This window comes from Xiphophorus hellerii, chromosome 2, assembly GCF_003331165.1.
Source record: "Xiphophorus hellerii strain 12219 chromosome 2, Xiphophorus_hellerii-4.1, whole genome shotgun sequence".
Lineage (NCBI taxonomy): Eukaryota > Metazoa > Chordata > Actinopteri > Cyprinodontiformes > Poeciliidae > Xiphophorus > Xiphophorus hellerii.
In genome coordinates this window covers 18,599,745-18,626,271 of record NC_045673.1, presented here as the reverse complement: position 1 = coordinate 18,626,271, position 26,527 = coordinate 18,599,745, and the positions used below count along the sequence as shown (strand labels likewise).

Genomic DNA, 26,527 nt, shown 5'->3' with positions numbered 1-26,527 from the left:
TTAAATTAATTATTCAACTCTTGGAACTTAAAATATAGAGCTTTCATAATGGGCTGTGGAATGACATGTAGTGTTATATAGACTAAATTATAGAAAAATAAACAAGTAAAAAAGGTTGTAATTAAGTTATAAAATCCTTATGATTAAGATAAACTCCATTTACTGATATTTGAGAGCTACATGATAAAATTAGTTGTTTAACTAGGAAATGTTTTTTAAACTCTGAATTCTCTTGAATTAGTAATGAATATGAATAAAAATCTAAAAACTGAAACCTCCAGGAAAATGAAAAGTTATATAGCCACCTAAATTGATCTTCTTCAGATAACGTCACCACTCGTATAATTATAAATGAAAAAAAGTTTTATTTGTTAGTGCTCTGTGTAAATGGATGCTACAAACGTACAGATGATCTCAGAATGAACTGTACTATGCAACAAAGTTTTTTGTTTTCCAAGTTTTTTCTTCAACGTTCACATAAACCACAGAACAATTAAAAAATAAAAACGCTGTAAAACAGGAAGGAAAAGTGCTGTGAAGAGGGAAAGAACAACAAAAAAAAGCAAACACAAAAACTAACTGCAAGCATGCAGAGAGGAGGAAAACATCAGGGTTCAACGGGGTTAGGGGTTTAGAGGTACGAAAGTGGGCATGACTGGGTTGACTGATGATGGTATTTTTTCTTTTCCAGTAAAACCAGTAATAATTGAGGTTGGAATTATGCCTATAAAGAAGATTCCCACTCCCTTTGATAGCTATGGAGTAGATTTCCTTTTCTACCAACAACATATGAAGGATAGACTTCTTTTTTCTGAGAATTTGCAATACTCCAATACAAATAAAATACACAATTGCAACTGGAGTTCTTTGGCTTTGAACAGATGAATTATGTTTCTGGATCTGAAAAGCTTTCAAATGCAAACTTTTAAATTTTAAACTAACCCCAAAGCCCTGGTCTCCCACTCCCACAAAACACATATTATACCAATTTAATAAAAGATCTAGATAACAAATAAACAAGCACAAACCATAAAAACACAGTCAAACTTGACCTCAAAGTCTGCAAAAATGATAAAGTAATAAAAGAAGGATTTATGGTTAGCTTTTTAACATTGAATGATTAAGAGACGAGGCATAAAGCAAACATTTTAAGGCTGAATTGAAATGGACTAAACAATTCCTCATTTTGTAGAAAAGTCTTCAAAACATGTATTTAATACTGCACTCAAACCGTATAGGAGAGGAAAGGTGGACAAAAAAAAACAAAAAACGAAGGCAGTCACAGTCAACACGTAAACAAAGTGGCTTCTTGAGAGACACAACAATCTCTTGGCAATTTTAGATGATGATTCAGGAACAAACCCGCCCCGACAGACACAACTTAACAGGAAACAACAGAATAAACTCCTAAGTCTTTTAGCACAGAGGTGCAGAACCGTCCTACAGGAGCAGCTCAGCTTGGACAAACTTTAACAAAAAAAAAAAAAAACAAAGGCGGAGAGACAGTCAAATCAGTTCTTATCGCTGAGAAATCACCTGTTTCTTATCGCTCTGAAATCACCTGTTTAAAACACAGATTTTACATTCACACAATCAGACTCTCACAAAGGTTTCTCTTTGAGAGTCCCGGTAACACACTGGCACCATAAAACTACACAGACCAGAAAAACATCAACCACAAAAAAAGAGAGCATTTGTCGAAACATTTCACATAGTAAAAAATTTAGGAAAAATCTTCAGAAAAACAACTTCTGATATTTCCGATCATTTTGGCTCATATGTACACGCTGAGAGAGGATTCAATACGTATTATCCCTCAACACTGACCTCTGCAGGAGTATGATGAGAACAATGAATTTAAATATATGAATAATTCTATATATGTCTAAACTGGCAGGTTTCATTAGATTGAATCATTTGGACTTTAACTGGTGGTTAAATTCAGTTCTGTAGAAAGTCTGAACCCTACATGGCACAGCATCATATACTGGTACAGTAATACTAGCAGCAGCTGAAATAAACATGGGGAGCACGTTTATTCCCTCTGCTATCTGAATGTGACAATAGGTTCACAATGGTACTATAAAGATACACAGTTAGATGTGAAGCTCCAGTCACAATAAAAAGAAAGTACACTCTCTAATTTCACATGTCAGGATGTAGCCCGGTTCTAAAGTGATTTAGATCTGAATTCAGTGATACAAAGCAGATTCCACACAGTCACTACTTGTAAAAGATGAAGTGAAAATGGAAAAGTAAGTGGAAAAATAAGATAACACAATGGCAAAATGGAAGTTGCCCATAAACTTCTTATTACAGCATAATTTGTAGTCCATCGTTCTTCAGTGAAACAGACTATATAAAAGAAAGGAACAGAAGTTTCCATAAGTTAGTGTCCAAACAGTATTTATCTCTGCATCGGGTTGTGCAGTGCTCAAAAAAAGTGTAAAAAAATCTAAGAGTTGCATCTCAGACTCTCCAGGCCTCATTTAGCAAATTAAAGTTCCTGACAGAATAGTTAGAAAAGACTGAAGACTGTGATTTTTTTTTTTTTTTTGAAAGGGCTGAAGAAGAACAGTTCTTCTCTCTGTAAAAATAATTGCGGGACAACGAGATTCACAATGTTGCATCTGAATGAGCTACAAAACCTCTGGAACAACGGAGAGTAATTTGCACAGACAAGACTGACGTAGAGAGGTTGAGCTATAATTCACGGCACTGTGTTTGCAGAAATCCAAGGACAGTGTACCAGCGTTAAGTACAACAACAATTTGAGGGACTGATATAATGACACAAAAAAAGCTTTAACGTTATTACTGCTAAGGGTGATTGAACCGGGATGTGCACTTAGTTTTTCTACTTTATCTTTGTTTAATTAATGACAACAGCTTAAACTCAGTTGTGTGTCAGCCTATAAAAAAGTGTGGAACCTCATAAAGACCAGCTCATTATCATTATGTCTTGATATGTCAAACTCTAGAACTGAAGGAGGGTGTACTCTCTTTTCATCATAACTGTGGGTAAGGAGCAGAAGTTTCAAATACTCTGCTGGTAATTCTCATCTTTTTCTAAAAGTATTAAACATAAGAGAAGAGGGAGAAAAACTAAGGCAAACAAAAGGGAAAGAAAAAAGGCAAAACGGACAAATTAAATCGAAGAACAGTAAATGTTTTAGGAGGATCGAATGGATCCATTCGTATTACTAGAACGCATGTTTTAGTAGCAAACAGCAAGAATGTTTGAATGATTTGTAGAGATAACATTTTGCTGTAGATGCTCAATGTCGCTTTGAGGTCCCCTCAGGTTCACACCAGCAAAATGGGAAAACAGTTTAAAATTGAATGTCAATTGAACGTAGTTGGGAGTTAATGTGTAAAGTCAAATATTTTAGAGTAATCATGAACCAGAAGAGGCCTGACAGCGGCACTAGCAGTGGAATAAATCTGTTTTAACCTCCATAATGCTATCACTGAGCATGGGCTGGACAAATAAATAGAAGAAAAGAGAAGAGTCCAGTTGAACATTCTTTTAACTCAAGAAGATTCCTAAAAGAATGAATTAAACCGGAAATATTTTCTGATAGAAAATGCCAGGCCATCCTTTATGAAAATAAAGGAGATATTAAAAATGTTTCTGCAGTGCATCTAAATAAATATGAGGGATTTAAAATCGTCCCAAGACATGATTTGTAGGTTTTAAATCATCTTTAACTTTTTCAATTACACATTTTTGAAATTAAGTTTAACTTAGCGTTGTATTTTAGTTTACCGACATGATTTATATGTAATAAATAATCTATGATTCAATGGGATACAAAAGATTCATCTTAATTAAAGATGCACCAATCAAGATTTTCTGGACTGAGACCGATATTTGGGCTTTAACTATTGATTCCAGTTTTCCTCTCAAACCTCTATATCAAATAAAAGAGAAAATAAAATGTGTTAACAGTTGTTTGATAGTTTTGAATCACACAGAAAAGGAAGAGGTTCCAAGACCATGCCAGTTTATGCATCAAATATTGCATACAAATGGTCCTTTGCGATTGTGATGTTCCACAGATTGATTTTGTAATTAAGAGTGAGATTTTATATATGGTCCATCTCTAAATTCGTAGCATTGAATGATGAAACCATTGGCCAATCCTAATCACTGTTTGACTAATTGATGCATCTCTAGTTTAAGTGCAATTTTTGTCCAATGTTCTTTAAAACATCTAAGTTTAGTTTTGCTACAAAACTAAATAAATTTGAATATATCTTTTGTCTCTCAGTGTTTTCATACGTTAGAGAAATACCTAAAAAAATGAAAATTGGAGAGTTTATTTCTTGACTGTTCAACCAGACCTAGAATTTCCAATTTACTGTGATCAAAGAAATCTGAAAACGGTATGCAGCCCAGGGCTGCCCTGAACGAGAGTGACGTTTGGGTTCATAAACAGCCTGTGGGTGGAATGCTGATGGTTCTGTTTATTCAGGAAAATTTTTTAAAAAGTCATGGTTCACATGCACTGTGGCACATTGTAACCGTCTCCATCGGACGTGTGCTGCACAGTGTGATCCTGCAAAGAGCCCAAGTCACTGAAGCGCTCTCCGCACCAGACGCACTTGAACTGGCCCTCCCGGGAGTGCGTGCTCTGGTGTTTGGTCAAGTGCTCGCGCTGTTTAAAACCCTTGCTGCAATGGTCGCATTTGAAGGGCTTCTCTCCCGTGTGCACACGCCGGTGGCGGTTCAGGTCCGACGAGTACTTGAAGCGCTTCTCGCAGTCAGTGCACTTGAGGGGCTTCTCCCTGGAAGGGTCGCAGCGATGCTGGACGAACTCCGAGGAGGACAGGAAGCGCCGGTCGCAGAGCGAGCACTTCAGCGGCTTCTCCTGGCAGTGGGAGTTCTGGTGGCGCTGCAAGGTGGAGCTCTTTTTGTATCCCTTTCCACAGACGTCGCATTTGTACGGCTTGTCCGGCGAGGAGTTGGATGACTCCCCACACTTATGTCTGAGTAGCTCTCCTGACTGGCTGAACTCCTTCTGGCAGGAGGCGCACTTGAACAGGTTGTCCATGCCGTGGACGTGCTGGTGATAGAGAAGGTGCGAGGGCTGCATGAAGCCTTTGTCGCACAAACTGCATCTGAAAGGCCGGTCAGAGGGGTCTTTGTGCGTCCGTCTGTGGCGCACGAGCGCGTAATGTTGTTTGAAGCTCATCTGGCACTCGTCGCAGTGAAAGGGCCGCTCCTCGGAGTGCGTGCGCTCGTGCTGCCGCAGGTCTGACGGCCGTTTAAACCCCTTACCGCATGTGGCGCAGCGAAACGGTCGGGAACCCTGCGGGTGGCAGGGATGGTGAAGCAGTTCCGAAGACTCTTTGAAGTGCAGCTCGCACAAGTTGCACTTGAACAAGTGCTCGCCCGAGTGAACGTACATGTGGCGGACGAGGTGCGAGCGGTGCTTGAAGCTCTTTTCGCACACAGCGCACTTGAACGGCCTCTCGTTGCTGTGCGTCCGCTGGTGGTGCTGTAGGTGCGACGACTGGCTGAAAGCCTTGTCGCACGTGTCGCATTTGAAGGGTTTCTCCCCTGTGTGCACCCTCTCGTGTCGCGTGAGTTCTGAGAGGTGCTTGAAGCCCTTCTGGCAGACGGAGCACTTGTATGGTCGGTCCCGAGCCGAGGGGAAAGGTAAGATGGACGAGCTGCTGCTCGCCGACGCCCCGTCGCTGCTGGACGGCTGGGAGCTGCTCGAGGATGTGGGTGTCGTGTTCCCGGAGGAGCCCAGCCGATACGTCTTCTCGCATATGGAACACTTCATGGGGTTGCTGCTGTTGTGCGACGTGTGGTGCTGAGCCAACGAGGTAAGAAGGGAGAAGCCCATCTTACACACTCCACACACAAACGGCTTTTGCTCCACCTGAACACACTGGTGCTCCAGTAAGTCTGTGGCCTGATGGAAGATCTTTAGACACTGAGTGCACTGGAATGACCTGTCCTGACTCACCATGCACTGGTGTTCAAGCGGGTTAGCCAGGTGGGAGATGTCGTGTCCACACGTCCCACACTTGTGTCCTGACTCTGTTCCCACCTGCAAAGAGCTTTGCTGGGCTTGAGAAGGATGTTGCCCCTGCTGTCCGCCTGTATGTTGTTGAGCTCCCGCATGCTGCTGTCCGCCTCCATGCTGCTGCTGCTGCAACGATGAGGAGTCCGGCTGCAGTACGATCCCATACACTGTACAGCTCAAAGCGTTTTCAGCTCCTGCTGGGATGGTGTGGACAACCGGAGGCGGAGCTACGGCGTGCTGCTGCCAGGCCTCCGTCATGCGGGCTCGCGAGTACGGATTCAGTTTGCCAGCTGGAGTGGCCCAGCTAAAGAGGGAAAGAGAGACATTTTGAGTAATTGGCCGCAGGCTTCCGAATGTGTGAAGGGGGAAAAACTCACTCCATCTCTTAGCTCGACGAAGGAGCCGTGACCAGGCTATTAAGGCTTAAACTGGAACCCACTGAAGAAAAGCAGATGTTGGGAAAAATGGGGGGAGATGCACAACTTTCACTTTATCCTTGAGTTACATCTGGAAGAAAACACAAACTGTCAGAAATACCACATGAAGAAACAGAGTACTCATAGTACTTTATGAGGAAACCAGACTCTAATGAAAAAGATTGCTCGGTTGTTTTAGCAATCCGTTTTTAGCTTTAGCCTGAAATCTCTGAAACTTTAGCTCAACCTGATCTTTTAGAGGTCTTTAGTAATGTTGCAATCTTTGCTTTACAGCAGCTGAGGCAGATTGTGCAGTGCACACAGACTTCTGATGAAACTCTACAATATTATTTCTACTGATAGAACTCTAGTTGTAGGGGTACACATAAGGGGCACATCTAATGTGGTGCAGACAACATGATTGCCTTAAACAGATGGGTGGAAAATGGAGGCAACTGATGATTTAAAAAGCTGCAATATCAACATGATCTTTTAAAAGAATTGCGTACCTTTTCTGTTCTTAGTTTAATAAAAATAAAATTATGAATTTTTACATTGACACACATCAACACTGCTGATTTTGACACAACAGAAGAACATCAAAACAATGCAATCTTTAGTTTTCAAACTAATCTAGAATTTTTATGCTACCCCTCTATAAGCAGACTTCAAGTAACAAACTTGTAGGGACTATTAGTGCTACCAAATATTGTAGCACTGGTTGTTTAGTTAAAAAAATATTCTAATATGTGATTGTTTTCCTTACTCAAATGTAATGTTGGACTTGGAATAACACATAAATTCATCAATTAAATTTTCTACCTTTTCCATAAGAGGCATTAAACCTGTCTGGCTCTGTAGTAAACCTGAATATGCAACAATTTTTGGGATTTTCAGAACATGAGACACGACATGTCTCATGTTCTGAACATAAATACACAGCACAGAAATAAAATTTTCTGTGATCTTATTTAATTAAGATTCTTTGAAATCCATTATTCCAGAAAATTGTAAAACACAGCTGTATGCTTTGACAGTACAGTAACATTTTTATTGGTAATCAGTGAGGAAAAATGAAAAAATGCTTAAATAATATGTTTAATTGCAGGATTGCTCTCTTTCATTTACGCAATGCTAACAAAATTGCAAATATTGTGTCAGAGTGACATAGCTAAAGTGGTGCTCTGTGTGTTTTTTACTTCTAGGCTACTAATACTACTATAATTCTTTATTATTAGGATGTAATAGACAAATAGCGGACAGTAATCTCTGAGCATCTTTTTTTCCCCCCACCACATTTCCTTTCACTCTTGATCAGTCATTATTGTTCCCATCTTGGGTTTCTTCTTTCTCTTGACAGCTATTATTTGGCAAAACCATTTGCATCAGTCTCACGTCCTTTTCAAAACACATCCAGTCAAGGCAGATGATATCACCTGCTCAGTCTTCTGCAGATGCAAGTTTCTTGTAGTCAAAAGATAATTGTTTCTTTCCACCATTTCCCCACGCATGTTCTTAATTGGCCTGAATCTGATTGTTTCTAAACAGCATTTTTACTGGACTGATTTGGACTAAAAACGACCTTGAGTCTTGTGTTTAGTAATTAAATACATTGAGAAGACCAATGGTGTGATATGGTGTTTATAAACAATATGAAATGCACTAAATTTCATAACAATAAAGCAAATTCAATTTCTACCAGCTCTGCAATTCCCTGCACGGGATATGGTATTAAATTCAATACAAATTGGTGCAAAAGGAATTTGTACCACAAACGTAAGTGTTTTGTGGGACGCGCCTTATTTATTAAGAGCAAAAACACTAAACAAATGAAGTCAACACAACTGGAATAGAATGATTTTAAAGGGGTGAATGTTTTCTTTGAAAATCAATTCGTCTTTGTGTGTTTACGATGCGTTTTTACACAATTCCAAATGCTGGGCGATTCGAAGTGAAATAATTGATGAACGGAGTCTGCGCATCGTAACGTTTTTTTTTTTTTAAGTCTCCAGGCAAAGATCAGGGTAACCAGGGAGAGATAGCCTGCTAGCCTAGCCACATGCTAACAGAGCCACAGAGGAAGCATTAGCCAGGTGTTGTGCTGGAAAACGCTTCCCGGCTATAAACAGCTCCCCTCGCAGCTTAGAGCGTCACGTTTAAATATTGAAGATTCAAATTCTTTGTCTAGTGCTGTACAGATAGAGACGAACTCTAAATTATCACTCAAACTATTGTTTCAAGAGCTGTTCCTTTCATCCGTGTGCTTCTACGACGTAGCTTCTCTTTTTGGCGTGAGTGCTAGATTGTGCACAACACCGGGTTAGCCCCGGGAACACAAACGACCGCGAAGCGACAGCAACGGTGACACGTTCCTAACGGCAGGGAAATGAACACATTTACATACCTGGAGCTTTCTACCAGTCCTAAGGGGAAATCACGGTTCAATATGACGAAGGTTAGCTGCTCCCCAAAAATAAATTAACCGGAGGGTTTCCTCTTTACGTCCGCAGACGGAGCTCTGATGCTCGCCTTGTTGTAGCGCTGGGGTTCCAGGAGCCGGGGGCCGAAAATGTAGGGTCATTAAACTGTCCCGTATCAACCCTTAACGGCTCCGCTTCGAATCATTTATCGGGCTCATGATGCATCCTCTCGACTGGCGAGAAGATGGTGATTTTGTTATTAATTAGAGGCTAACTGAGGGCTAGCTGCGGAGCCCCTGGCCGCGCACGGGAACATGAACACACAAGAGTTAATTGGCATGAACACACACAGACAGACACACAGTGGGCATGGTGTGTGTGATGGCTTTCAATTCAGCTCGATTCACGTTTATTGTCGTATGTTCCCGAGACAATGTCACACAATGTCACGGTGGCATGGTGTGCATCCTCGTGTAAATTGAAAATTAAAACAATAAATTAATTAACAATTAAAATCCAATTTGGTACAATTAGCCAATAAGCATATTGTTAAAATTGAAGCGAAAAACAATGTTATATAATACAGTTTGAGACTATGAAAACATAGAATAGAATAGAAATATATCTTATTGTACCACAGTGGACAAATTTAGGTATAAGTTAAAGGTAAATATCATAAATGTTGAAACTAAGGAGAAAAGTAAAAAAAAAAAAAGAGAGCAAATAACCAACACTCCTGTCTGAATGATTACCTTCCTCTTCCTCACTAAACAATCAATCTCAGCCAATATGGACACATATCAAGAATGAAGATACAACAACAGTGTGTTCTGAAGTTTAAGAGGACTTATATGAGGATGTTGTTCTTGTTGTTGTCATCCTGATCCACTGCTACCTGAATCCAGAATTGGGGTCTCACATGTCTGCTCTCAAGTCACATGGATGTGATCCCAATTTATTTTGAAATATTCATTATTTCTGTTAATATTATGCCAGTGGTCTCTTATATAACAGCTCCTACTTAAATACTGTTGAGGATTCTGATAAATAGTTCATTGGCTGATTTGAGGAACATTATATTTTACAAACAGAATCTAATCTACTTTATAATCCATTAAGCAGCAACTGGGAATTCATAAAATCTGTCCGTATTAAATTCAAATTAAAAAATATTTTATTGGTCCCAAAGGGAAATTAATTAAATAAAATTTGGTATATTATGTTGTAATTTAACAAATGACATTATTTAATGTCTTACTCTTATTTTATACAACCAGAAAGATCAAGGTGAACATTAACCACTAACATTAAATCTGATTACACATGGACTGAAGTTCTCATGTTGTCGTTGTGTATGGTCTCTTCCAAAAGAAGTTACAAACTACTTTAATGAAGAAAAAAAAATCTATGTTAAAAAATATCACAAAGTTTTAAACCAGGTTTTAAGCCAGGGTTCAAAACAGGGTTTAAAACTGGAAATTGATGCCAAATGTAATTAAAAATCTTCTAATCTGACATTTTTTCATCCACTTGACCTTCTTCTCAGGTTAAACTGGGAATAGATTTATCTCCCAGTTTGAGATAATCTTTAATATTCACATTTTAAAATATATATTTTAAAGTTGTTAATTAACCTAAGAAACTCACTAAATCGTTCAGCTTAAGCAGAACGCTTTAGAGGCGGACTGTTTGTTTCGGTCGGACATGAATTAAGGTAACAAGCGGTTGTTTACATCGGAATAGAGCAGGCTGTTCGGAAACGTAATTATTTTTGTGGCTTTGAAGCTACGACTGGAACCAACATCTGGTCTATATCAAGTATCTAACTTATCTGTACGATGCCCTGATGGTTCGGGATGTTGGTTGGTTACAGCAGCAGCTCTGAGGAGGACAGTGAACCCGGAAGTGAAGCGAGGAGTCGAAATAGCCGAAGATCAGTGGAGGAAGATGAGGGAACCCGAGACCTTCCAACCAAGAAGAAAGCCAGAACCGAGGAGCTGGATCCTAAAACGAGGTGTGTGCAAAGTACAAAGTTGTGTCTGTCTGTATTTGTAAATTATTATTATTATTAAATGCAAATGAAAGCCATTTGTTTAGTAGCTGGACAAAATTAGATATTTGAAATGTTAGAAATTCAATATATTTGACAGCTTCACCATTTCCGACAAAGCCATAACCATTCTTTGGTGGGACATCCACAGTTTAAAGAGCAAATACTTGCTCCATAGGAATACAAACTTAATTCGCAAATTCTTCAGTCTGATTATTTCAGGTGAAAATAAAACGTGCATGTCCTGCAGACTGCCTCTGCCCGGTTGCCTCCTGAGCATGTTCCCTGATGACGACGATGAAGCACTGAATGAAGACAGCTCCCTTCATGGTGGACGCATCCGCTCCTTCAAGCACGAGAGAGGAAATTGGGCCACTTATGTTTACCTGCCTTGTAAGAAGCAACCAGAACAGTTTTTTGTACACCCTTCTCTATCCTGGTTCTTAACTATGTGGCTCATTTTTGTGTCAGACCCTCCTGAGGAGGAATTTGAGGAGCTTTTAGAGGAGTTGCTGTCAGCCTTGGGGGCTCATGGTCTGATGCTGACGCAGCAGGAGGAGTTCCACCTGAGTCTGTCTCAGACGGTGGTGCTCAGGCACCACTGGATCCAGCCATTTACACAAAGCCTCCAGTCGGGCCTTTCTCAATGCGGAAGGTTTGTTTATCACTCCTTGATTTGCAGGCAAACAAACTGAATTCAAATTTTAGATTTTTAGCTAAGCGCTTCAGAAGAAAAATCTAAACTTGTTTGTGAGAAGTCACACACACAAAAGTACCAGAAAAAGTTCAAAGCATATGTGAAAGATGTAACAAAGACACGCACTTCTGTGTGGAATCTATATTTGTACTCCCTAGAACATAGTGAGGGAGGTGCACACAAATAACTAATGCGTTACTATTAAGAATCTGAACAGTACGGTGGAGATGCTTTCCAAGTTTGTAGCTACATTTCTGCAAACAGAATTGTGGATTTAATTAGGATTTAATGTTGTCCTCAAACTGAACCACCAGAGGTGTCTTATTGACCCTGCGTCTATTCAACTACAGCCTAAGCACAGTCAATTTCATTCAGCATCATCTTAATCCTTAAGTAGATCAGGAAGTATTAGAAATAAAGGGAAAGTAACTTATTGTGTCAACCATAGATCATCTGTTGTTAGATGAAACTGACTTCCTGCCAATTTCTTAAAAACTGTGTACAGTGGATCCTGAGCAATGGTAGACATCCCAAAAGTTGAAGTTTTAGATTGGTTGTTTAATAAATTTAAATTATTAATTGATAAAAGAAAAAAATCTTTTGTGAAATAAGCATGTTTTTTTGTGAAAGCTGTATTACTTTCACAATGTAACAATACCAAGTCTCCAAACAATAGTTTTCCTCAACTATAAGTTTTTCCATTTTCAGATATACTTACTTGCGTAGTCTTTCTTGACTGTTTAACATATACTAGTTGTTACTGATGGCATGTGATGAATTTGATAAATATGAAGTCTACAGGAAACAAACAATTTAAAAAAAATCACAGCTGTTGTCATTCTGTTGACATTCTCATAAAAGCTTTATCCTGTTGGCAGGTTTGCGTGTTCAGCAGCAATGCTGAAGGTCTACTGCAACGCTGAGAGGACAAGGTAATGTCTTCAAAGCATTTATCTCAAAATTTCCTTTGGAAACATTTACTTTAATTTAACTTGAAATATTCAAATTTAAATCAAAAGTTTCTTAAAAAAATGTTACTTAATTTATGAATTGTCAGAAAAGCCATGCTTGTTTGATGCTGCCACTCTAAAAGGTGATGCTCATCCAATCAACGCATTAAATCACTACAATATAACTGTATGTTCAAGCCACACCATCCCATATTTCTGAGCAATAACCAGGCTGTGAGAAGAAGCAAAATGTTTTATGGGAGCGCAACAAAATAACCTCAATAAACATGTACATGTTTATATGGAAGTCAAATATACTGAAGGACTTTAAAGCCTTCATTAATTGATACTAAGTGTACATGGTACATTGGGTAGAATATTGCAACAGAATGTATTTGACTGGCCATTCTCTGAATCCTCTATCCTCTCTGTGGTTCACAGTTAAGTTGTGACTTAACAGGTCATTTTTTATTTTCTGAGGATACATTTTATCCTCAGACATATTTCATTTTATCTAGGCTTACTGATACCTTAATGATTACCGCCGTTTCCCCTTCCCTGTGTCTTTAAATGCTGTTCCACATCAGGACCTTCTTGGGGATGGAAGTGTCCACCGGTCATGCTCAGTTGTTGGATCTGGTCCGAGTTGTCGACAAAACAATGACCGAGTTTCAATTGGACACTTTTTATAAGGTCAGTTAAATTTCACTCAAACTCTTTTTTATTTTGATATTTACTTGGGAAATTGGCATAAAGAACAGTTTAGGTGGAACTGGGTTCGGATGTCTTTTAGGCTGTCACAATAACTGTTTTCAGTTTGATTTGTAAATGAAATTAAATTAAAATCCAGAAGCAAGTGCTGAAACAGACCAAAGAAGGAAATTTTGTTCAAACACAAATCACAACGTAAAAAAAGTAAAACTAGATAATTATTTAAAAGCCAGAAATGCCCACCTTCTTAAGTTTCTCACTAGGTTTCTCTCGGCTTTGTGTTGTAGGAACCATCTTTCCACGTGAGTCTGGCCTGGTGTGTGGGAGACCAGACGGAGAAGATGAAGGAACTCTTACAGGAGCTGCAGGTGCTCAGATGTTATTAGTCTGTATGTAAAATTTTGCTTTTATTGTGTCACAAGATGATACTTATTGAGGCCAGTTTTAATTACACAGAGGGAACAGAAAACATATTTGCATGAAGTTGTTGGACCACTTTTGTCCTTTTTATTGCACCAGCACAATCTCACACGTTAAAGAGATTTAGTTAACTCTTTAATTAATCAAATTGTTTGAAAAATAGACTTTTTGTAATTATAATTTTTTTTATCTAAATCATTTATTGCTAGCCCTAATAATTTATATTAAATAATTCTTTGAAAATAGTTTTTTATTTACTATGTTGATCATGTGTCCATGAATCTTTAAATGGCTCTGCAGTCACCTGCAGCACAAATATGATGCAAAAATGTCTCTAAGCTGCTCTTCAAAGCGGAAAAGACAAGTTAATATTCAAGTCAGGCAGATACGTACTGTACGTATTCACCTGATAAGATATCAAAAAATGCTGCTGTAAACAAATTTTTAAAGCCTTTTTTTGTACATATCTTGATAAGGAGTACCAATAAATGAGGAAAGAGTTGAAGGTGTTTTATTAGGACATAATTTACGTGTGACCCAAAACCACCAGGGAGGTGCACACTTATCTTTTTCTGCCACCGGTTAGTTCATGCTCAAAAGGAAATATATGCAAATAGTTCAGTTAATTTTTTTTGTTTGGATTTTAGTAGAACATCACCAGCTTCATTGGGACATATTCTGAGTGTAATGCAGTTTTCAGTCCATTTGATGCGTCTTTAATTGTTCTACTGTAAAACTTCAGACTGTTAACTTTGAGAGGCCACAAAGAAACAGTCACCAAGCCTTCTGCATACAAAACATTCAAGAAGTTATTTAAAGTAAAATACCAGGTGGACATCTATGACTTTACAAAACCTTGGCTTTTTCTTTATACTTCTCTGTGATTCTCTTGTGATTTTTGATATCTTTTGTGTTTTAAAAAATAAAACAAAATCCCGTTGTGACCCTTGCTCTGAAACACAAATTACTGGCATGATCATTGCTTTACAAACTATTCATACACCTTGAACTTTTTTTCACAAAAGTCCGCATATTTTATCAGGATTTTATTTGATAGACCAATTTAAGGTAGTGCATTTGTGAAGTGGAATAAAAGGTTTTCAAAATGTGGTCAATGTGGAGTCGGATTGAAGGGGTTTTTTATACAAATGCAAACCACGCTTTTCAGAGTTTTAGTTAAACATAAAAAAACAACTACATATTTTTTCTTTTTATTTCCCAATTACATTCTACTTTGTTGACCTGCCACATCAAATTTTAGTGGAGTACACCGATGTTTTTGGTTGGTCTGAAATAAAATGTGGTTTTATTTCATTTTTTTCCCCCTTTTTTTCCCTTGTTACAGATTATGGTAGATAATCGTGAAGAAGGGCCGTTTCTGTTGAGGTTGGACTGTGTAGAAGTTCGCTGCAGGACAGGAAACAAGACTTTTCGTTTCTCACTAAAGACCTCGTGAGTGAGCAGACTGGCATTGAGTCTGCGACTCACAGCTGCAAAAAAACAGATGTTACAGACGACGGCTTACAAGCATCATCAGGCAGTGTAGAGCCACAGGTTGGTTTTTTTTGTACCAAAAATAAACTAAATAAAGCTGCTACTTGTTTTGTACATCTTTTTGTTGGTGACTTGTTCTTCACAAAACCAATTTTTATTGCGTGCGCTGGAAGCTGCTATGATGCAAAGACAGCGTCGCTGAGAGGAAGCTGGGCTTTTACTTAGCTCTGAAACCTCAGTGAGTCACAGGCTGATATTCACAAGAAAATAGAGAAGGTCATTTGCTTATAAGACTTATGAGAATGAGGAAGCATTTTTTTCTCTATGTCTCATTGCTCCATTAAAACCGGCAAATGCTGAACGTAAGGGAAGTAAATTCAGAAGAGAAAAAACAAAATAACTCTTTTCAAAGTCAAAGAATAAACAAAGTTGAAAACATGTAAATCCTGAAAGCTGTGCAGCGATTTAAATTTCACATAATAGCCATTTCCTATGTCATATGACATGACATTACTCAGCTCTATGCAGTATCAAGATTACTAATATATATAGACAAGGAAAAAAATAAATAATGGCAAATGCTAAATGAGAGAAATGTGTTTTATGATGCTCTAACTAAAAATAAAACTGAGTCATGAGTGGTTCACTTGAAGTATTTTACTCTACAGAAGGCAGCTCGTTTATGATACACATTTATAATCACTTACAGCAGAAGTGAAACTTTATAGTAATATCATTTTGGTCAGTGAGGGCTTCATGGCACAGTACAGTCACGTAGGTCCAGAGTTTTCTCTCCACATCTGCACAGCAGGATTTGGGTTTCTCTAAAAGGTCTGAACATTTAACAACTTAAAACAGCGAGGAAAAGTATAAAACATCTAGGAGATGATCCATGTCGGTCAGGAAGAGTCTCCTCTTTCCAGCTTCATGCAATTAAAGCCTTTTAAGGCACCTCTTTGAAACCAAACCCAAACAAAAAGATTCAAACAGGAAAATGGACCAAGTAGATTAGCCGTTCCTTTTTTTGATGTGTGTGATCTTTTCCCTGCATTACTCAACTTTCAGAATATTTTTTTACAAACCAAGATGTAGATCATAAAATCATTCTTTAAAAAAGTCTCACTGCAAAAACACAAAATCTTACCAAGTATTTTTGTCTAGTTGCTCATGTGTCTTAATACACTTGAATTAAGACAAAGGTAACTTACAAGTAGCTTTTCAGCAAGCGCTCATTTTAAGTAAAAAAAAAAAAAAAGTTCTAGTACCACTGGCAGACTGTCACTTATAACACGGGAAAAATGTTTTGTTATAAGTGAAATAACCTGTCAGTGTAACAGTACTTTTTTATTAATATTAATTATTTACTTGAAATAAGCTCCTGTATCTTGCGGAAAAGTTACTTGTCAGATAGTTTTGTCTTATTTCAAGTGTATTAAGATATTTTGCACTAGAAACTAGACCAAGAATGCTTGGTAAGACTTTGTGTTTTTGCAGTGTTGGAGTTGCGGCAGTCTGATACTTCTGTATTGCCAACCACAACAGCTTAGCTCTGTGCAAAACATAATCAACAAATTTCACAAGTTAAATGAAAATAAGACACAAAAATTCAAAATCATTTAAAAAAAAATAACAGGGTGATCATAATCTGCTTTAAATTTTCTGTTACAAAGAGCTTCAGAAATCTCTCGCAGCATTAATAAATCATCCCCCGCTTTTTGACACACATTCTTTTATCCTGTAACAAGTTGTTGAATAAAATCTAAACTTTGTGAAAATCCAAGACCGATAGAAAAGTATTAAGTCTTAACCACAAAAACATCTCGACATCCTTAGATTTCAGGGTTACACGCATTAGTCATATATATATATATATATAAAAAAAAAAAGCTTTCAGGATTTCTCAAGTAAAATCTGAACACTGAGTTGGGACATTTGTTGGCATGAACGTCAGGCTTTTGGCAGCATCACGGGGAGAAAAGCACAGACTTGATGTACTCCACGGTGGTGATGTTAGTCAGCATGTTTACGTGCTCGTTGCCTGGCAACTCTTTGAGCGTGACGGGCTGCTTCTGCTGCCCCACCCACCGCTTGCACTGGACGGCGCTCCGCAGGTTGACCGTCCCGTCCCCGTTGCCGTACATCACCTCAGGCTCCACGTCTGGGAACTTGTCCGAATACCGGAAGGCCTCCGGCGTGGGGATGCCGTTGCCGTACAGGCAGTGGACGGCAACACCGGGGGCGGTCAGGTCAGACACCAGCGGCTCGGTGTCCTTACGCATCAGCCAGCCTTCTGCAAAACCGATGTCCGAGTAGAATTTCTCGTAGTCCTGCACGGTGTAGTTGTTGGTGGGGGTTTGGACAAAAACCTAGAGGTGGAAAACAAAAAGATTAAATAAGGCAGCAGAATGGGATTAATCCAAGAACTTTTACCAGTTCTGATCCCTGTGCTGTTTGTAACATTTCTTTCAGTAGGACATCATTTTGGTCAATGTGGTAATAAACAGGTAAAAGGTCAACAGACTATCTACAGAGGAAAACCTGAACAAAAGATGGAGGAGAGGAGACCAAATGCTGGCAATTAAAATAATATTCAGAGTCAGATGTGAATAATTTAAGTATTAAGTCACTGATTACAGACCTGATCTTTGGGCCAGGTGTGGGCATACGGGAGGAGCCAGCTGGTGGAGACGGCGGTCCGTTGCTGTGAGCGAATCTTCAGTGGGCTGATCACCGAGATGTGGTCATTGTCACCTAAATTTTGGGGAACAAAGAAAATGAGGTACAGAGAACTGAAAATCAGGAGATTATTTCTGACCCAGAGTTTCACTATCTGGTTTCCTGAGAAGTGCAAGATGTTTCTTCTGGATCTTATGTTACAGTTTCACGCAGCCTTTGATGGACAGAAGCACAACAAAGTTTATCTGAAATGGAAGAGAAATCCCATCCCATCTCACATTCATATTCACAGGCCTCTGTTTACATTTTGAACAATTAGAAGAAGAAAAAAATTGAATAACTTTTTGATTTTTTTGTGAGCTTGAATGAAAGATGTACACTCTCCATTCACAAAATAAGCAATTAAAAAACTACTTTTGCAAGCCTTTTCAAAGCATCGGTATTGTTTATGCTTCCATGCTTTAAAGCAACATATTTTTGGTTTCTGATGTTTGTTTGGTTTTGATGTTTTGAATGTCAGCACAGCGTTCACGCTCCTGATTGTCTCTTACCGGATGTGACCACGCGGAAGGTTTTGGCCACGCCGGCCCATGGTGGTCCTAGACAGATGAAAGCTTTGATGTATTTGTCTTTCCAGGCCTGCGTCTGCTGGTTCAGGAAGTACAGCGTGTACATGTTCCCCATGCTGTGGGCGATGAGTAGCACGGGGCGCCCCGCCTTCTCCGCCATCTCCTCGATCATCTTCGTCAGATCCTTGAAATATTTTCCATTTTCATCTAGAAAACCCCCCCAAAGAAACAGAACTGAGGCTCTGCCCACAGGCTGAGTTGTGACATTTTGTTGTTTTAGCGTCGGTGCCTACTCGGAGCTTTCCTCCAGTCGTACGGCGCTCCTCTCACGTCATCGTCTCTGGTGTAGCCCCACTCCACCATCGCCTGCACAATGCTGAAGAAATACATGCCTGGAATATACAAACATGAGGTATGTTAGATAAATACACCAGATGGTTGTAGCACAGAGTTAAAAATGAATAAATAAAAATTTAGCAATGTTGAGCATAAAGGTGGCACATATACGTTTATGTACACCCAATATTTGTTTTCTTTAAAAAACAAATTGTGGAAATATGCTTAGCTTGTTTCACTGTAGAATAGCTGACAGTGTATTGTGTTCATCAGAGAACATCTGTGACAGTTGGTTTTTGCAGAGATCACTCTGTATTTTAAATCATTTAACTTTGATGGTAAATATGTCAAGTTCTCAACTAGATTTAGGCCTGAACTTGGACTACGTCAACATGAGCATGCTTTAATCTAAACAACTCCACTGTAGCTCTGGCTGTATGCTCACGGTCGCTGACCCAATGGACGGTGGAGAAAAGACTCCAACCCAGCCTCTAATCTTTTTCGGTTTTTGTTTTTACAGTATCTAGCATCCCACAGCATGATGCTACCACAATAAATGTGCATGGTTGCAGAAAGTGTGTTAAAGTGCAGTGTTTGTTTTCCGCAGCGCACAAAATTTTACATAAAAGGCAGAAACGTTTAATTTTATTGTCATCTGATCGGAGCATCTTCTTCCACATGCTGGCTGTGTCCCCTTCATGGTTTGTGGCAAACCATCTGTAGACTGCAAACAGGACTTCTTAAGGCTTTCTGTTAATGATGGCTATGCAGACAGATTGAAAGCAGACGTACTCTTCGCCGTGGGCTTGTGAGCTTTTCTCTCAGTTCCCTGTTTTCTGAAGCCCTGGCATATGCCGCTCATCCTGAGGCTAGATCTAATTCTTTTCTAATAAAAATGACTTATTCTTCTATCAATGCTTGGTCGGAATGAGGGGTTGCACCAAATTGAAGATTTCAAACATTTTTTCCAGTTTTTTTTATCTATTAATGGGATAATCCATAATTTATGTAGCTAACATGTGTTTGCTACATGTTGTGGGACCTGGAAATGTCTCTGAGAAGAAGTTATTTGAGTTTTGTTGAGGTCCAAGGTCCTCAGGTTGGTGCAGCTCAGAGGTCTCTCCCAGGCATCTTTCACTCACCCACACTGCGCTTGCTGGGGTCCAGATACTCCAAGGAATATGTCTTTCCGAACCCCGGGACTCGAACTTCCACACCTGGTGGAGCGTCGGAGGTGTGTGTGGTACTGTTGTAGATCAGCCTGCAGAAGTAGACACACGCAGATTTGGATCAGTTCTGCATCCGTGTGGCCCACCGAGTTTTGGCAGTTCAACTTGAACAGAAACAGTTCCTGTTTTCAGTCCCAGAGTTCACCACATTATTTATGATGTGGGAATGGAACTTCTCCATCCCTGGTTTTTGTGTCCACCAAGCAGATGTGAGAGCAAATGTTTGGGTTTTAACCAACAGCTGCAACATTTGATGACTATCCAGCTTAAAGGAACAGGTTGCAGGACTGTTAGGACCGTTTGCTGTGGAATTAAAATGTCACCATAATTTGTCATCATCATTGTCATCGTGATGAATCATTTAAGTATTTTTATGTAACATTATTAATATTCTTAATATTGTTTTTCTCTCTCACACATACAGTACAGACCAAAAGTTTGGACACACCTTTTAATTCAATGAGTTTCCTTTATTTTCATGACTATTGACATTGTAGATTCACACAGAAGGCATCAAAACTATGAATAACACATGTGGAAATATGCACTAAACAAAAAAGTGTAAAACAACTGAAAATACCCCTTATATTCTAGTTTCTTCAAAGTAGCAACCTTTTGCTGTGATTACTGCTTTGCACACACTCTGCATTTTCTTGATGAGCTTCAAGAGGTAGTCGCCTGAAATGGTTTTCACTTCATAGGTGTGCCCTGTCAGGTTAATAAGTGGGATTTCTTGCCTTATAAATAGCCATGAAAATAAAGAAAACCCATTGAATTAGAAAGGTGTGTCCAAACTTTTGGTCTGTACTGTATATTTTAATCACCCTCTATATGCTGAAAATAGATATTCTTATCTCCTTTCCTCAGTAGTAACTTTCACACCAAAGAGCAGCAGTACAAGATTCTTAGCTGTGGTGCATTACTGGATTGGGGAGAAATTTGATTTTTCCAACCAGCCAATCAGCAGCCAAACTTAAGATCTCGATGCTGTTAATGAGTTAATGACAGCCAAGGTCCAAAGAAAAACTTTGCTAATGCAGTATTGAAGTGACAGACTTTAATACCGTCTGTTTAAAAATAAAAGTCTAAAGCAATAAGAGTTGGTTTGCAGCAGGGATTTTACAACTCCTGTCCTCAAGAGAATCAGGTGGTGGAATTACCTCTTTTACATCCCATTGACTTTGGAAAGGCCTGCTAAGAAGCCATTTATTTGATTCAGGTGTGTGTGGAGTAGCTGCTGAGGACTGGAGTTAGAGACTCTTCACGCAGCATTACGTAAAGCCTGAATAAAGAAGCAAAAAGCCTTTTCTGACAGAAGAAAACAAATGACCTTTTCACTTTTTACCGCTGGGAAGCTTTTTAGTCAGCTATAAGAAATAAGGCCTATAATTTTTTAAACACCGTTCAAACCTTAATTAGGCTCTGAAAGAGACGCGCACCTGATGTTGTCTATCCAGCAGTCGATGGCGTAGGGCACCAGCAGCTCCAGGTTGAGCCACAGAGTGAAGAAGTCTTCTGTCTTCTTGTAGCAGACGTAGTGGACCACGCTGGGTTTATCCAGCTTTGCCTCCAGCTGGTTCCCCAGATCCCCCGGGACTGCAACAAGCAACACGCAGAGTCACCTCACAAACTGACCAAAGAGTCTGCTGAGAATGTTTTAAACCACAAAAATACATCCAACTGCTTAGAGGACCAAATGGCTGACCTTTTATCTGACAAAATTTTTTTTTTTTAAAAATCAGTAAATAAAGTTGAAAGAAATTTGTGCAAAAATGGGTAAAATTAAAAACCTGTTTATATTTGAAAACATTATGAAAGCAGCTTAAAGTGTGAAAATGTAACATGTTTATTTTTTAAAAATATCTAATTAAATGTAATTCTCATGTAAATGGCAGGTTAAAGAAAATAATCGCTGCAAAACAATTGAAGACATGAACACAGATAAACCAGGGAGAAAAAGAACAGAGAACATTACAGGTAATTAAATATCAGCACACAGTTGAAAACTGAAAGTAAAAGGCGATCTTCAGACTCCAGCTGTGATACACACGCACACACACACGTGCTGTGGAGTGGAAATCCCTGCCTGCCTGGTTTCATTGAAAAAGAAACATGAAGAGGAGCAAGAAAGCTGCAGTATCCAGGTTTTGACGCAGCAATGCCGTCTTGTTGATTTTAAGCAGGGCCAACCGCATTCTGCAAGCATTTTAATACCAAGGCTCCAATTGTAAAGAAATCTGTCCGGACATGTTATTCAGTTAGGGTGTGAAACTGGAATGCAGCTCAGGTGATGATGAGCTGAAATCATGAACCGTTTCACTATCTGAGCAAACATACAGCTGCTGATCGCTTCAGTTTATAAAAATTCTCAATACTTCTAATGTTTTCCTTTCACTTAATTTTACCCCATTGCTAAAAACAAAAATAAACAGACCCTAACCCTGACTAATCAAGATTATTAGCTATTTAATGTGTAAATGTGCACCCTCCATTCAAACACTGAAAAAGAGAAAGACAGTGAAATCAAGAATAGTATTTTTTGCCATACATATGATCATCATTCAGCCTTTCGTCATCGTGAAAAGGTGACGCAACACAAAGTCAAACATGAGGGCCACATGTTTGATTGTACACTGTACATCGATCTTAGTCAAAGGTTGCTGCAGCATTTCTCCACCGGCTGCTGCGCAATCAGAGCAAACGGCAGGACACTCAGAAATAATCTCCCTGAAAACAGACACCACATTGATCCGAGTTGTGAAAACGATTCTTGATTTCACAGAGTTGTCCCAAGTGAAGGGTGCTGATTCTCCGAAAAATGTTTTTGGAAGAAATCTGTCCCGAGTTACAAAATAATGGGAGTTTATCAGGCTGTTATTTCTCTTTTCCACAAGTTTAATCAGACAACACGTTGGAGATCAGAGCAGCTCCACAGCCTTATCAAGCTAATGTGTTCAGACAGAGCCTGTGGTTTGAACAGAGATAAACGTCTCCAAACTCAACTCTCCAACCACAGAACGAGATTTTTTGCCCCAGAAAATTAGACAAATGTTTTAAACTGAATCATAAAGAAGAGTTATTGAGAACTAAACACAGTGGAAAACTCCCCAGAGGTGTAATTAGGTAATCAGTAAAGCTAAATGGCTGCTGTGCTGAGGAGACAAATTCAGGCTGAGTGGAGTCATATGACCAGAAGACTTCTGGACTCTTCAGGCCTCACACATGATAAACAGGTCTTGAGTCATTCCTCATGTTTCCAGCTTGTTTTCCAATGGAGGAATAATGTAAAGCAGAGAGGAGTGTAAATAAACTACTGGTATATAAACTGAAAAAGTGGCAAAGAACTGGTCAAAATGTATTTTCTTTCTGCATTTCCTCAGTAACAACTGATTTAGATGTCTTAGCTACTAAAATGTGAACAACTGTTTAAAATGTTTGAAAGAGAATTAACGATAAGGTTATTGTGAAAGAGCTATATGGTGTAAAACAGTTACTTTTGTGCAAAATATGAGTAGAAAAAAGAAACAGCCACATTTAAAGAACCTCATGTGAAACAAAATATCCCTTCACCCCTCCTAGTAGATGTTGAATGCTACATGCTAACCTATAAATTACCTCAAAATACAATTAAAATAATTATTTTTTGATTTCATAAATTAAAGGGAGATTTTACAAATCACAAACTGTATTCTTTGGGAGTGTTTTTTCCGTTAAAAAATGAAATTGATTTTTTGACTGGATAATTAAAAGTCGACTTACAGGTAAAAAAAAAAAAAAAAAAAAAATACTTTTAATGTTTTTTATAATAAGGGAAATAGTTTCACTGTGATTGACAAAAAAAAAGTTTCTGGAGGTGTGTTGTGTTTGATTTTACAGGCGCTTCTACACCAACGTTTACCACCACATTTTAAATCCGTGGTGCATTCAAGTCAAATCGTGCAAAAAGATATCCATATTAAAAATAACTGCAAAGGATATTTCCCCCCCATAAATATCAAGATTTTTTATTTTTTATCGTTTTTAGAAGCTTTTACGGGTGTACACTGACCTGATAAAATTACATCCACTAACCAAAACTCCAACTTGTTCTATATTGGCCACTTTAAAAATACTCAAATTTTATCAAATCATATCTGAAAATAGTCTAATCACCAAAGTATAGAATTACGAATGGATTTATGTACAGACATTAATATTAATTTTTATTTCTTCTTCCCTTGTGCCACAAGACTGAAAATCTACATATTTGTATCCTAGTTTGACGCATCATTTCCTTGGTGCAACTGTCCACGGTACTGGACAGTGATTATAATTATAATTTGAAACAATAATTGTTTAGCTGAGGCTCATAGTTGAAATTTAATTCTGAAGTTTAGTTTGATTTACTGGAAAATTGTTTTTCGTTTTTTAAATCGAATAGTCTGATTTCAAGAACCTATATTCCAAAAATTTTCTGATTTGATATCCAAAAACAAGCTTAGCTAGAGCAAGCCATGTTCTGATTCTGATTACTGGGCACAATTTATATCTTAATTTTAGGATCTAACTACAATGTCCATAAAAGAATGCATGTTTACAGGCATAATGTCCTCTGTTGCTGTTGTTAAAAGTGACGGCAAATTGACTGCTATGTTAATTTACCATCATTTATTTTCAACATACTAAGACAGAATATGTTATGACAGTAACTTAAGATTTTTTTTATAATAGTTATTTTTATGATTTTGGTTCACACTTTTTTCAATATAAATTATTAAGACACAGTATTCAAAGAATTATTTACCTACACATTTTAACCTTGTATTATTAAAATTATATTAAAGCTTTCTGAGATGAAATAATTTATTTTTACAAACAACTCTTCAGGAGATTTAGCCAACATACCCAACCCAACAGACAGCAGGTTTAGTCAGGTTACTGAACAAAGCCAATAGAAAATGGTTAAACAAACAAATAAAAATAAAAAAAGGGTGTTATTTGGGAAGTGTTTGCAAAAGAGTTCGACATTTGATGATAAATCTTTGGAGTTGTCAAGTGTCCGAAGTTATCAAGTGTACTTGAATACACCATGAGGCTGTAGCCGTAAAACGCCGTGTGAACGCGCAACGTGATGCCGAACTGAACTCGACTCAACAACACCTGTCACATTCCTAACTAAACCTTATCAGAGGGGGAATCCTGTAAAACAGCGAAATGGTCCGTTACATGAGTAAAAACCTTAAATCTGAGCCCAACACGCCTCTATTCTCAACGCGGAAATCTACAGACGTGGACTTTCTTGAATACAGTTTCCTCGTTGCTGGTACACCCTGTACCCCAGCATGAATTAAAAAAGAACCTGGCAGCATTTGGTTTTAACTCTAAGATGACATTTTACACCCGGATATGACACAGGACAAAAATATACGCCTTACTGAGGACGACAGGGGGTCTCTGGCTCTGACATGAGTTGTTCTGGAGGCATTTTTCTGCGGGTCTTCCTCTGCTCGGTTCCAAAAACAATAACAACAACAAGCCGACGGGGAGGGCTGTTAACCGGTGCCAACCCGCCATGGCTCCCGATGTGGCATAGCCGGTGGGTCACTGTCGGCTCCTCTGCGTCTGTTAGCGGGCACTGCCGCCGGCTGTTTCTGCTGTCGGGTTAAATGCCTTCGATCATCTGATCAAACCACTTCAGATGCCGATGACGAGTAAACAACTGCAGATCACGAGGTGCAGATTGCCGAGCAACTCAAACAGCAGCCATGAGTAATCGACCGCAGATGTGATCCAGACGTGATGAGCGACGAATAATCGATACAAGCGTTAGTTGTTTAGTTGTTTTTTTTTGTCAGTGCACAGGATTCCCTCACAATCCCGAAATGTCTGGAATTTGAGTTTACGATTTTCCAGAATAAAAAAGGGAAACAGTATGCACTATTTAAGTGTTTTCAGACTTTGTTCATTTCTCTTACCTAAAACACAAGATCATTTGTAATTTGTAAGGCTCTTTGCTAAATCTCAAAGATTTTCGTAAAGCTTATTGTTAGCTTTTTTTTTTTCTTATTGACCTACAATCAAATACATTTTGTAAATATTTTTCTCCCAGTCTTTTTTCTACCATTCATTTTCTTAATTGCGAGGATAAACACATTAATAACAAAAAGTAATATTTGTGAAAAATACTTTGTATAAATTTATTTTGTGTAAATAGATTGTATAGGGTTCCAGTTTAGTGATGCTGAGTAAGCCACATGAATCAATATTTAAAACGATTATTGGAAATAACTATTTCGCTGCGTTTTTTCTTTTTTTACTCCTCAGGTTTTTATCTTCAGTCGTTCATAAAGCCTTTTAAATTTCAGCGTGGAATAGTATGGAGCCTGAACATTCTTTATTTAGAGGAAGCATTCAAAAATGAAAAGCATTCATATTAAAAATAAATTCAGTGTGAAACAAGAACAGCAACAAAACAAACTAGAAAATTTCGGAAGAAATTTAGCCGGGGCCTGCCAAGGCGCGCCCGTCGGGCTTGGGCCC

The 26,527-nt window shown here is 38.6% G+C and overlaps 3 protein-coding genes across 4 annotated transcripts; 1 reads left to right on the top strand and 2 right to left on the bottom strand.

Annotated features, from left to right (window-relative positions):
- Nucleotides 1-342: 342 nt before the first annotated feature.
- znf319b (zinc finger protein 319b) lies at nt 343-10,469 on the bottom strand. Its single transcript, XM_032586226.1, has 3 exons — nt 8,861-10,469; nt 6,418-6,547; nt 343-6,344 (listed from the first exon to the last, which is right to left on the bottom strand). The coding sequence occupies exons 2-3, from the start codon at nt 6,420-6,422 to the stop codon at nt 4,502-4,504; spliced, it is 1,848 nt and encodes a 615-aa protein (XP_032442117.1). The 5' UTR covers nt 6,423-6,547; nt 8,861-10,469; the 3' UTR covers nt 343-4,501.
- A 120-nt stretch (nt 10,470-10,589) lies between these two features.
- On the top strand, nt 10,590-15,312 carry usb1 (U6 snRNA biogenesis 1). 2 transcript variants are annotated; one of them, XM_032586268.1, is made up of 7 exons: nt 10,590-10,890; nt 11,177-11,319; nt 11,398-11,581; nt 12,502-12,555; nt 13,161-13,266; nt 13,572-13,652; nt 15,050-15,312. In XM_032586268.1, exons 1-7 carry the CDS (start codon nt 10,733-10,735, stop codon nt 15,158-15,160), a joined length of 837 nt encoding a protein of 278 aa, XP_032442159.1. In that variant the 5' UTR covers nt 10,590-10,732; the 3' UTR covers nt 15,161-15,312. The 2 variants fall into 2 exon arrangements, with proteins under 2 accessions (XP_032442159.1, XP_032442151.1); XM_032586260.1 differs by having other exon boundaries at nt 11,135-11,319.
- Nucleotides 15,313-16,910: 1,598 nt separating this feature from the next.
- pla2g15 (phospholipase A2, group XV) lies at nt 16,911-25,725 on the bottom strand. Its single transcript, XM_032586238.1, has 7 exons — nt 25,423-25,725; nt 21,448-21,604; nt 19,922-20,040; nt 18,737-18,835; nt 18,426-18,650; nt 17,837-17,949; nt 16,911-17,564 (listed from the first exon to the last, which is right to left on the bottom strand). The coding sequence occupies exons 1-7, from the start codon at nt 25,559-25,561 to the stop codon at nt 17,163-17,165; spliced, it is 1,254 nt and encodes a 417-aa protein (XP_032442129.1). The 5' UTR covers nt 25,562-25,725; the 3' UTR covers nt 16,911-17,162.
- Between the last annotated feature and the right edge of the window lie 802 nt (nt 25,726-26,527).